We start from the raw sequence: 13,422 nt of genomic DNA, 5'->3' as shown, positions 1-13,422 counted from the left end.
AGCTTTTCGACCCCTACCTCTTTCCATTCTAGATTCCAATCTCCTGGTTTCAATCATTCTTGCTACATCCACCATTGTTGTATATGAGGCAAACCTCTAAGTGGCCAACACCCTAAACAGCAACTCAATTAATCCCCGAATAAATCTCTTGATCTTTTTACATTTAGTTAGGACCAAGTCGATAGCATATCTTGAAAGTTAGGTGAAGCAGACATCATATTCTATCACCGTCATATTTGGGGTTTGTCTCATAGTCTCAAAGTCTCAAACTCCTATGCTTTCACGTCTCTCACGTTTGCAAGCAAGAAGCAATCTTGAAAAGCTTGGACAAATTCCTCCCATGTTATTTGGGATAACTCCGATGGTCTGCTTCTCTTAAGTGTAACAAACCATTTCCTAGCCACATCTTTCAATCTATAACCCACTAATTCCACTGACCAATGTGTGGAGGATCTCAAAGCCAAACAAATACATTCCATGTCTTTCAAAAATCTCTACAGATCTTCTTTTGCATTAGAACTAGTGAAAGATGAGGGCTTTAACTTTATAAAATCTGCTAAGGTAACCTCAATAGCCCCTCTTTGATGTTCACACTAAGGCACATAGTCTAAATCTTACAAACCAAAATGAACCTATTCCTCATATGGTGCCTTGCTTCTATTATGGAGCTCAACAAATTCATGAGCCAAACTTTGCAGCCTTGTTGTGAAATCCTCTAGGGTGACACCTCTTCTTATAGGGTAGTCATCCCAGATTCTCACATTCTGCTCACCAGTGTACATATAACTTGGTTTCGTTTTTCGAGTATGTCTCGCTCTTGTACTCCTACCTTGACTTCTTGACGTGGACACTTGTGGTGGTTCCATAGGCTTATTCAAGGCATCTTACTCTCTAGTGACCCATGAAGAAGCTCTCATCTCAAGTAGCATCTTATACCAAGACGAAACAAAATCATGCTTATAATCACAATTCCAAAATCCAAAGGATAGGCTTACTAAAACTTTAGGAGTTCATGCAACCTCTTGTCTATGATTAATGCTACAGTCACCAACCATGAACAAGACTCTACATTAATTCCCGACACTCCACTGATAGGCACCATTTCACCTAGGACCCCTAACCTAGGCGCTTTGATACCAACTTTGTTATGACCCAAACTCGGGGGCCATGAACTATGCACAAGCTCAGCAGGCAAGCCCACTAGACCTAAGCAAACCTTAAAGTTCATATTCAAACATACATAGGTCAAGGGATTCAATCATCAAATATTCATAATAAATTCAAATAAAATACAATATCCCTTGCTTAAGTTTCATACAAATAGTAATAAGGCCATACATTGGCCATTCAAATGGGTTTATACATATTAACCCTTAATACACCATATAACATGGCACTTAGTGCCTACACACATTATCCATAGCAAAAGGCTTTAATTGACTCAGCAGAGTGACCAAAACGAAAAACCTATAAGATGTCAAAATCGATCTATCATTAAATGACCTTTACAACCCAACTCTGTGGCTTATTTATCTACACATGGTATACAAATGAGTGAGTACTATAATACTCAGTGAATGGTGCAAATAAACAAAATCATATATGTTTATATAAAACACACACACATATATATATATATAAACATATGCACTTTCCATGCAACTAGATGTTCTAGCAAACATCTCCAAATGTAGGGCATATCATTATCCCTAAATCTCCAATATGAGGACATATCATCATTCTTAATGTCTCCAAAGGTCATCACACATATCGCTGGGCTTACCCTCGAAGTAGATTAAGTTTATTCAAATCATTCTCCACGGCACACTATAGTCGTCGAAGTTTCACATCAGAATCATATCACATTTATTTAAGCCTCTCCATGGCTATCTCACATCACATACAAGTCAAATCAACGAGTGGTCCTCCCTTGGACATAGTCAGATCATGCATGGTGACTAACCAGCAAAGAATCAAATCACACTTAAGGTAAAGCCACTAATGGAGAAACAGATCACGCAAGTGCCAAAGCAACGGCAGAAGAACAAATCACGCACATGTCGAAGTAACAAGTTGAGAACAAATTATCTACCGGAGTAAATTCCTGACGTTGACATCACCCAGAGTAATCTCAATAGATGGCACATACATAGTGGGATATGAAGATTATCTTGATAATGGGATTTTCTTGGGAAGCATGTGAAGACGAGTATTCTTGAGGAATTTCTTAAGAGAGAAAATATTCTCAAGTTTGACTAGAATGATGGAAACATCCAAGAAATATTTTCGATAAAAAGTTTTCTTTGACTGTAGATAATAAAGTAATTAACACAATGAATAATGATTAAAGAAATATATATAAGAATAAAATCAAAAATTAAGGTTAAAATAGAATAATATATGGTTATTTGGTACCATTCGTTGAACTAGCATGATGGGGATCATTCCCTATGCATAATCGTACTTTCGAATTTAATCTTAAAATATGAAAACTAAACTTTGTTTTTTAAACAAACCTAAAACCAATTTAAGACCATGTCGAAAAGAATAAATTTAATCAGGTGGCCAATCAAATCTGAATAAAAGATTGGTGGTAACTTTAATTTCCACATTGAGGCATATGGGTTCTCGAACTCGCTTGCTGCAACAAAAGCATTGAAATAAAAAGGAAGTAATACGAAGAAAATGGTTATGTTGCATATTAAAATATTTTTCCTTTTACTTCTTTTCTTTTTATATATTTTTTTAAATATTATAATTTCAAGTAATTTTGAAAAATTAGTTATAAATATTATTTTGATCAAATTATATTTTTTTTCAAAATAAAGAATCGACTATTTAAATAAAAAGATATATACACAAACTATTAAGCTAAATGTTCTACTAATTTATATGTTTAAAATGCAAGAAAATTGGGACCCCAAGCAATAGCAGAAGAATTTTCCAACTAGATAAAAGGCGCAGAACGATTGGAGCCCAGGTTGGGAGAGGTCTGCCAGCGTGGCATTTTCCCAATGGAGAAGAGTAAAGACACGTGTCTTCTTATGGTCCAACTGAAAATTGAAGACCTTGTAAGAACCACTAGTCGCCTAACTGTAATCCCTAGCTGCTGTCAGACCAATCACGTACAGTTATACGCTTCATCGCCTAAAACTTAAAACAGATTTTCTCAGCACGAATATCAACTGAATCAACTATGTCTTTGGCTCCTAGCAGTCACCCATCTCTCTGCTCTTCGCCTCCATTGCCAAGAACCACTCATATCCTTTTCTCTTCTATCAAGCGCGTTGTATTCAACAACAGCAACTGCTCATTTTGGAGCACTTCTTCAGTCTCTTTCTGCTGTGCCAAGGCGCCAAAGCCACCGGTTTCGGTTGTCAAAGCATCGGAAACTGAGTCCCAAACGACAAATCAGAAACCGGAGAGTGAAGAGCAGTACGAGGAGTATGAGATAGAAATTGAGCAGCCTTATGGGCTCAAATTCAGAAAAGGCAGAGGTGGTGGAACTTACATTGATGCTATTCTGCCTGGTGGAGCAGCTGACAAGGCTGGGGTTTTCACTGTTGGGGACAAAGTACTTGCCACCAGGTTCTGTATAATTGTATATGCATATACTTTATTTCGTTGCTTTCATTTGCTTGTCTTTTAATTTCCTCAACCTTTTGCCGACTAACTACAGATGATTAGACGGAGTTATTTCATTATTTTTAATTTTTTAAAATAATTGCGGGTTGCCAATATGCAAGCACAGAACCAATTTTAAATTCCATGGCAAGGCAGTTTCTACGCTAGGAAGCCAGAGCAAACCTGTTAATTGTGCCAAATGCCACTGTACTTCTTAAGAGGTGGAGTTACGAGGCATTGCCACACACAAGGTGTCTGAAAGAAATGAAAAAGATGGATTCAGCCTCCTGCTGGACAAGCATTAGCTTAGCCGAGTCAAAGTACTTCGGGATACCGGTTTTCTGGATCTAAGAGAACGGTCTTGATTGTCTTCTTTGTGGGGACTTTCTTGTGCATTCCGTAGGTCAATTTATGGCGGTTTGCCTTGGATAAAAGCTTTTACCGAAACCTTTTTGCTCATCTTCAATATATTTGGCGGATTCCATTCTTCATGGATCAGCTATCATTACGGGAGTGTTGAATGCATGTCTGTTTAATCTCCCAACCCCATAACAGATTGAAATTAGGAGGTGACCATTAATTTCTTGATGGGAATGCAGTGCAGTGTTTGGGACAGAAATATGGCCTGCCGCTGAATATGGGAGGACTATGTACACCATCCGCCAGAGAATTGGTCCATTGCTTATGAAAATGCAGAAGAGATATGGTAAGCTATCACCTGATCTTGCTTTTCGCTTTACAGTAAGTGAAGAATACGAGCATATGGGCGTGTAAGAAATACAAAAGATCAGCAACTTATATTTGAATAGGATACTTATATACTAAATCAGCCTTAGTTTTGAATTCAATTTGTTGGCAAATGCCCTTGTCAATGTTGCATCGCGACCAGAAAAATATGAGCGTTTTCACATCTTTTCCAGGGAAAGTTGATGATGGAAGTGAATTAACAGAAAAAGAGATCATTAGAGCTGAAAGGAACTCTGGAGTAATTAGTGGCAGAGTGAGGGAAATCCAAGTGAGTACTTTCTAAAACTTGGCTATCAATTTGGATCGAAGATTGCATGCTAGAATACTTCGTAACCTTCACTTCTTTACACAAGGAAGAACCTTTTCTGTTTTATAACACCAATATAGTGCCTGCAACTTGCCTTGAACCTCAGATGCAAAATTATTTGAGGAAAAAGGAACAGAAAGAACGCCGAGCAATGGATCTTCGTGAAGGGTTGCAACTATACAGGTAACCTCTAACTTAATTTTAAAAGTTTAGTTGTTGTCCTTTGCTCATGCGTATATTTATGATTCAATAGTCTTCCAACAACGTCAAGTTCCCAAATATATTCAATTATGTTTAAGCACCTACATGTTTTTAGTACTATCTTCTGAACAATGAATTCTGCAAAGCTCTATCGAGCTAATATCTTGCTTGCTTTTATTGGGAAGGAGTGCCAAATATGAGGCAGCACTGGAGAAGTTTGAGTCTGTATTAGGATCAAAGCCAGAGCCTGATGAAGCATCAGTAGCGAGTTACAATGTTGCATGTTGCTATGCAAAGCTTAATCAGGTAGGTGATAAAGAATATATTGCGTCTTTTAGTTGTATCATTATTGATTAGACAAGTATATAAGAGTTTTGGCCCAGAGCACAAACAAATTATCCAGGCGTCTCTACTGGGACTACCATGTTGAGTTTGTTGGTTAACATGGAATAAGTTTATGAGTTGAAGAATCTCTATTCAGGCTTCTTGATTAAATCCATGCTATCTTTTTACTCCATTGAAATTGTTTACAGATTCAAGCTGGGCTGTCAGCACTTGAAGATGCCTTGCAGGCAGGATTTGAAGACTTTAAGGTAAAAATCAATTGTGTTGCATGTGCTTGATTTGTTAGTCAAGTCTGTTAACTGAACTTGCTGCTGCTTTTAACAGAGAATCCGGACAGATCCTGACCTGGCCAATTTAAAAACTTCAGAGCAGTTTGAGTCTCTGCTGAAAAGGTTTGATGAATCGTTTATAAATGAGAATGCCGTCAATGCCATTAAATCCTTATTTGGCATGTTCAACAAGAAATAAAGCAGTGAATTTGCTTCTGACAATAAACGATTTGAGTTGAAGCGTTGCATACAAGCATCAAAGAAGTTAAGAATCTCCTGAATCATCTTCAAAGAAGAAGTTACCCTTGTATAATTTTTGTTCACAGCTTTGAGGGTGACTGAAGAAATTCAACATGATATATGATCCATTAGGCAGTATCTTATTTGATTTTTTGTTTTGTCAAACCATCTTAATCCAAATAAAGGCAAAATTTAAATAGTGAGGATCTCATCTTCTCTGGCCAAAACAGTTTTTTGTTTTTTTTTTTCATGTTTTCTGCCTTTCCAGCTACATTGGAAAGTTCCTGCCTTCCAAATAGGCAATAGTTCTCTTTCAAATTTTTTCATTTTGAGAGAGAGAGAAAGCAGCTTCATTTATGTTATTTTTTTTTTAATATTATTGGCGGAAGGGGGATTCGAATCTTATTCTTTATGCAAGGGATCATGCACCAACCAATGAGCCAAATGCTCAGGTGCTTCATATATGTTATTTGATCACTGAAATTCTCTTAAAAGATGGCTAGACACAATCAGCTACAGTGTCAATTAGGCCAAATCCTTTCCACATCCACACCAACCTGTAGCCACTTAAAATCGTTGTGAACTTAAATTTAAGTCTTGGGGATTTTAGAATTCGAAATCCATCAGTTGCATTCTTTTTTTTTTTTCTAAAAAAAGACTAGTTTACGATATCAATATTTATGTCCAATGGATATTTCTTGATGTAAGGTAATTGTCTTACTGATAAAGTCATGTGTACCAAGTCAAGTATGCAGAGGGATGAAAGATATGAAACATAGAGTGAAAAATCAGAGCTAGGCCATGGCAAAACAAAAAACATATGACATGTGAGCCAAAAGAAACAGCATCCAGCAGATGAAAAAGGGCAGCACAGGTAAGTCATATTGAGCTTAAATCTAAAACTCTAGAATATAATTCCCCTAAGCTGAAAACTTTACCTCTTCACAATATTTAATTTGTTCGCATGATAAAGATTGCCGTTCTACAAAGACAGGGATCCTCTGTTATGCGAAAACCTCCAAGTTGAAAAGGAAAAATCCATATTTCATATGTTTAAGTGAGTTGTTAAATGCACCATTGGTCTTCTTTTAAGGTGTAATCATAATTGAAAAATCTATGCTGAAATCCCATGCTCAACGCTTTCCATTGACCAGCTTATTTTAAAACTTAACAAGGATCTTCTACAAAATGCTAAAGTCTTCACAACCAAATAGGAAATTAAAGAAGAGTCAAATTGAATCTAGAGTTTCATGAAAATTGAAGTTTGTTCCATTAGAATATTTTTTCAAGATGTCCCTAGAGAGAAATTTCTTTGCATAAGGGTTCATTGTGAGTGTTAGTATAGTTGTATGTTCTGCAAATCAATCGGTTGGTTGCACAGAGATACATCTTGTGTTTAAGTATTTATTATTTATACAAGGTATTTTTTTTATAAGACTTATAAATTTCGATTAGTTTAAATAAACTTCATGAAATGTTATATGCTTTGCAAAAGTATTATAAAGTGCTGTAATTATAAGAACCTTATTGCATCAAAGTATTTTTCTTAAATAGTTACTGATTAAAGTTATATCAAGAAAAATGGATATTCATAAAATAGAAACACTACCACGTGGTTATATTCCTCACTTATGAAGCAATTAATCAATCTTATAAATTAAAGTATGGGGATACTTAAACTAACATATATGTACTTATTATAAGAACAAGTTCAACAAACATGATTGGCCATGAGAATTCATTCATTATACCACTCAAGTGTCTATATAATAAATTCTTATATTACAGTTATATAAATAATCCTTAAACTTGAAATCATTTAGTTACTTTAAGTGTGTAATGCTATGCTTTAATACCATCTAAAGTGATTCTAGCAAAGGATGCTAAAAGAGGGATGGATATTGAGTATAGCATGAAACCATGAAGGTAAGTCAATAAACAACAAAGTGTTCATCACCTTAAGTGAAAATAAGGAGAATACCCCATTTTGTCATGAGAAGTAATAACTCATGGAAGCTTTAGTCTTGGGAAATTAAAAATGTCAACAAAAAGGTTTGTCCACTCTTTAATGATGAGTCTGATTACTAAAATCAAGTGCCAAAATGGTAGAGACAAAATTAGAATAGACATTGCATAATGTTTTATGTCTTTTCTGGATAATAGATGATGAACGGATAATAATTACACTACATGATTGTGCATTGAAAGGTTAATTCAAGCCATTATAACTCTTCTTAAAATTTGAATAGTCATAATGTATTGCTAGGTACCAATATATACTTATGAATATGAACTAATAACTTGGGAAATGGAAAAAAAATTGATAGGATTTTGATTAATCCAATCTTTATTGAACTTGGATTATAGTTACTATTTATTGTCAACATGTTAAGAACCTAATGGGTCACACATGTTAAAGTATGTTAGTTGAGAATTTAAAAAGGGATTGATTAAGTTGAACTTAATTAAAAGAAGATAAGAACTTCATGAACTTAATTGAATAGTTTAATTAGTCTAGAGACAAGTTTGCAATTAACATAAAAGTTATGTAAAGTTCTCCACGAATTAAAATTAATTTAATAGATCATAAATATGGGGTTTATGTTGCATTAGAGAGGTAGCTACAATCAACCAAAAACAATCAAACTATCATGACCCAAATCCAAGTCATGATTGGTGCAAAGGCTTAATAAATAAAGCCCACTAAACCCAAGCAAACTTCATGAACAAACAAACATAAACATATCACATATCATTATAATACGAGAAAACCATCTTAACATAAACAAATGTGTGTGTGTGTGTGTGTGTATCAAATGACATGTGATATTAGAGCCTTAGGTTGTTTGTGTCCTAAGTGTTTTGTTTGAGTCAACAGAGTTTTTTTATGTGGAATTTTGGTTCTGATTTGTGAACCGCAACACACTTCACATATTGGAGACCACATAAATTCCCATGTTTGTTTAGAAACCCATCTGTTTGTCCATTTTGAGTCAAGATAACTGTCCATTCTTGTTTTGGTATGGATGCCACCTAGAACTCGAGTTGTCTTTGATGAGTTTGTGGAGTATTATGCTCCTAATAGAATAATGATGAGACATGCATCTTTAATTCGATTGACGCCAATAGACAGGGCAGGATTAATAGCATACTTTGAGAATAGATAGTTGAGATAAGCTACAAATGTTACTCTCAAGGTTTCGAGAATAACCCTTTGGTTGGAGCACAATCATGTAAAATGTTTGAGATTACGATTGCGCACAAAGAATGCGAAATAGGTATGTACCTCGTATAAACAAGCATACATAGAATATTTGATGTTATCACTAGATACATACCGATACTAAAACCCACGTTAATGATTCCATGAGATTAGGATACCTTACTTTTTGATAAGATTGTGACCTTAGAAATGTATGATGAATTGAAAGATTTGGATAGTTGGTAAAGGACAATGATGTCCCTACTTGACCCATAGTATGGTAGATACCTTGTGATCAATGTCATGGTGGAAAAGAATTTGATTCTGAAGACCTCATGGAATTAGGTCAATTACCATTGTTAGCATTTCTGAAGATGAAGTAACAAACCTTATTGATAATAAAATTATGACTCATTGGTGTCTAATTATGAAATGTCAAGGTAGACCCTAGGGAAATGGGTCTGCAGCATGATTTGCCTTATTGGAAAAGCACTTTAGCTATGTTCAAGGCTGTGTAATTAAACAATCTGATACTTGATCTTTAGATAATTTTTTGAAAAGTCATAAGAGTTCTTTCGGATTTTTATTGCACATGATGGAAAGTTTTATCATGATTATGATAATCAAATGCTAAGAGTTGGATATGAAAAGGCTATATCAAGAAGTAAATTTTTGAATGAGCACTTTAGGCTAGTAAACATGCCATAACAAGAGAGTCTGGTATGTTTAGATGTTTAGATGTTTTTGTAGCTTGATAAAAAACTAACAATTGATTACAAAATTATATAATTGGAAACCTTAATTGTGGTTCCAAAAAATTGACAGTATACCAATGAGAATCATTGGAAAGATAGCTAATACCTAATATGGTTGCTATGACTTTTCTAAATGTAAGTCCATAGGATTGAGACTTTTAATAGTCTTTTGGAAGATTAAATGACGGATTTCTTTGTCATAGTGCCACGACAAGATTACTGGCAGTGAGATAGTGATGATATGAGTTTCTAAATTACATACAGTTTGAGTGCCATTGGAATACTCCATTATTGGAAGACATTACCCTTCATGGTATGAGGCATAATGTGTGAATCCATGTTTAAGGTTAAAGACATGATTAGGGAAAGAATTTTATTTAATGTTGATATTATCTAAATACCCTTATGTGCTGCGAAGGACTACTTCGTTATGTCAAAACAAATAAAGAATAATTCCTAGTGTGGTAAGGTTTCATAATTAACTGGTAGCCTTGTATGTTTGGGGAATTTTGAGTAGAAAACTGATTTTGTTAAGGTTAAAGGAAAATCTATGATATTGGTAAATACCATTGATTTGTACTCACAACTCCGCCATTGATTTGAAGTTAAATATTTGGATTCATAAATTGGAAAAAAATTTTATAGAAACTATTTTTGCTTATGATATGATTTGGATTGTGATTTGAGGCAAGAAGTAAATTGCTTTATCTAAGAAACTTTAAAATATCTTGATACCACAAGCCTTTTAGAGTACTCTATCCTTATACAAAGATTTACCTAGAAGAGGTTTGAGTGAAAAATATTTTATTTGAAAATGATTTTGGCTCTCGAGAAATTTAAATTGAATTGAACTCTTGTGGTATAAGACACATGGGTGCACTTTACCATATAAGTATGGACTAAGCCTTGATTCTAAAGTTGACAATGGTATGAATGAGCTAAGAAAAGTTTGAAATGTCTTGATGCTTATAAGCTCTGTGGAGCAATTATTCCTATATGATCATTGGATTATGTCATAAAGGTATATGAAATAGAAATTTTGGAGATGCCTTGGGCAATCAATTATCATGTTGGAATAGTATTGAGTCAAAATTTGAAAAAGATGTAATTTATGGCTTGGATTTTAGTCTTCGAATTGTTGATAATGGACAATCATTGATAAAGACCTAGAACGTTAGTTGAAAGGAAACAAAATTGACAAGATATGTTTTTTAGCCAACAAAAGTATTTATCTCTTATTGTTATTCCAACTCTAAAGGTTATGTTGAGTAAACCTTTGGTATACATTAGAAAACTTAATTCCAAGAGAATTTGTAAAATCATGAAGTAATCTAAGGATTTTGAAGACAATTGAGTTTGTCCATTGAAAGCAAGGTTAAGAAAAGCCAAATTTTTTATGTTAAGGTTGTGATTGAATAAATATTAAAATGCACATTAAAAGTGGAATTTCAATAAATTATAGATTTTGTATTATTGGTCAAGTAACTAATTGACCTTTATAATAGTACAGGTTATGTATTAAGTATGACAAGGTTATAGATATTGTCAATTTAAAAATTTGAGGATTTGTATTATGCATGAGAATTTCGATGTATGTTGGGTGAAGGTTGATCATGCATTACAAACAAATAAAAATGTAGTGAAAATAAAATTAATAAATTGAATTGAGCCTTACTCTCTTAGGATCTTTTCCTTGCCAAATTGAGTAAAGAATTAGATTAATAAATAAAATATATGATCATATCATTGTACCTAAATAACAAAGGTTGATCAATTCTTCGTTAAACCACCAAATCAACCTTCAAAGAGCCCAACCACCTTATCAATATATGTATCGATACATTAAACCCAGAACCTAAACTATTGATAATTCTCTGAATGTATAGATATTTGATACCATTTTTGAAAAAAAAAAAAGGTAAAATAGTTTTTTCCTCATTTAAAAACTACCTTAAAAGGCATATTTTTCATTTGTCTAAAGCTTCAGTTGCCTCCCAAGTGTTTTCTCTCAACTAACAACCACTCTTACACTTTTTTATTGCAAAAATCACCATTTTTGAAGATTCAAATTTGGTTTTGGGTCTTCTAACTATCAAAGGTAATGTTTTCCACATTTTAATCTTTCAAAACTTAGATTTCCTCTACTAATTTTAAATGTTCCACCAGATTTTGGTGGTTGATCAAAAAAGCTAAGGTTTTCAAAGGTTTATATCCTTAATAGCTCACCAAGGTAAGGGATAGGGTAAGATTTAAATGTCTATGTTACAAGTTAAATGAATAATCGTGAATATTAAGCTAGAAAATTAATTATTGATGAACACAACTGGTTCTGAATTAGCGTAAGATGAATAGTACTTGCTATATAGCTTAAGTAATGCCAACAATGGTTAATTGTACATGTAGGTACAGTCAAAACTTCAAAGAATTTGTTGGAGTAAAAATTTGGCTTTGGTAGAGGTCAAGTTTTCCAATAAGTGAATGGATACACCTTTTCAAGTGTTTAATATGTAAAGTAAAGCATGATTCATTGAGGTGTCTATCTTGCATGATTTAAATACCATTTTTATGATGACTATTCAAATGTTTTGTATCCAAATAATTTCAAAGAAGATTTTGAATCTACTACATATATAAATATCTTACTATGTATTAGCTTTCAACAAAAGGGGACAAGCCTTTTCACTGATTTCCTTCAAAATGAGTTTAAGTTGATATGATGAGTATGCGATGCATGTATGCTAGACGATAAGTTTTAGATGAGTATGATATGCATGTGTGCTAGATGAGATGTTTTGGTGGATGTAGACATTCCCACCCATGTGCTTATGTTACGATTATGTACTTGACCATGAAATGTATGATTATGAGAATTGTATGTGATGTAGTCCTACATACGTTATGAGATAAGTATGAGTATGACGAATAAGCCATAGTAAAGTATGACTATGAAATGATGATGTTATAACTTTCGGATATGATAGATCATATATGTTTATGAGTAATCCAAGACAATGGAGATTTTTACCACTATTCATTTTGAGTTGGGACGAATTACCACTCACAGTGTGAATGAGACAAAACTCCACTCACAAGAGCTCTTATTAATCGAAGATGGTGGGATTAAACCTTATCCACTAAGAGTCAAGATAGATTGTCACTCCCAATGAGATCCAAGATAAGGGGCTATACCTTATCTGCTTATAAATGGGGTGAACTACCACTCATAATTAGTTATGTTTTAGATGATTCTTAAAAAAGTATAGAAATTGGATTTTAAGAAGATTACATACAAGTTATGATTGAGTAGTGATACAATATTGTTAACGGATTGATGGAATATGGCTTAGTCCAAATGAATCATAATCTATATGAATGTCTAAATTAGAAAGGCTTCTAGAGTTAGAAAGTGTAGAAAATTATCTAGAATTCTAAGTTTTATGAGTGAAGTATTGACATAGGAAGAATATGTATTGAAAAGTAGAAGACAAAATGCCTCAAAAAGCATTCTATATAGAAAGTATTAATACATTCTAAGGAAGTATCGATACATTTAGTCTAGGAAGCATTCTATGTAAAAAGTATCAATACTTTACAAGGATGTATTGATACTTCAGCTACAAAATAGTGTTTTCACTTCTTTTTAATAAGGTTTTCAAATGATTTCAACTGTCATTTCATCCAAAATGTTTATACAACTTCGATTTCAGTTAAACTTTTATGAAATGGCTTTGA

At 33.7% G+C, this 13,422-nt stretch overlaps 1 protein-coding gene across 1 annotated transcript; it reads left to right on the top strand.

Annotated features, from left to right (window-relative positions):
- Nucleotides 1–3,107: 3,107 nt before the first annotated feature.
- On the top strand, nucleotides 3,108–5,944 carry ZKT (protein containing PDZ domain, a K-box domain, and a TPR region). Its single transcript, XM_021422987.2, has 7 exons — nucleotides 3,108–3,588; nucleotides 4,224–4,330; nucleotides 4,545–4,639; nucleotides 4,785–4,861; nucleotides 5,065–5,185; nucleotides 5,413–5,472; nucleotides 5,549–5,944. Exons 1-7 carry the CDS (start codon nucleotides 3,197–3,199, stop codon nucleotides 5,690–5,692), a joined length of 996 nt encoding a protein of 331 aa, XP_021278662.1. The 5' UTR covers nucleotides 3,108–3,196; the 3' UTR covers nucleotides 5,693–5,944.
- Nucleotides 5,945–13,422: the final 7,478 nt, after the last annotated feature.

This window comes from Theobroma umbraticum, unplaced genomic scaffold, assembly GCF_002168275.2.
Source record: "Theobroma umbraticum cultivar Fairchild unplaced genomic scaffold, ASM216827v3 scaffold_95.0, whole genome shotgun sequence".
In the NCBI taxonomy this organism is placed as follows: domain Eukaryota; kingdom Viridiplantae; phylum Streptophyta; class Magnoliopsida; order Malvales; family Malvaceae; genus Theobroma; species Theobroma umbraticum.
The sequence above is the reverse complement of the archived record's forward strand: the minus strand, read 5'-3'. Positions and strand labels throughout refer to the sequence as shown.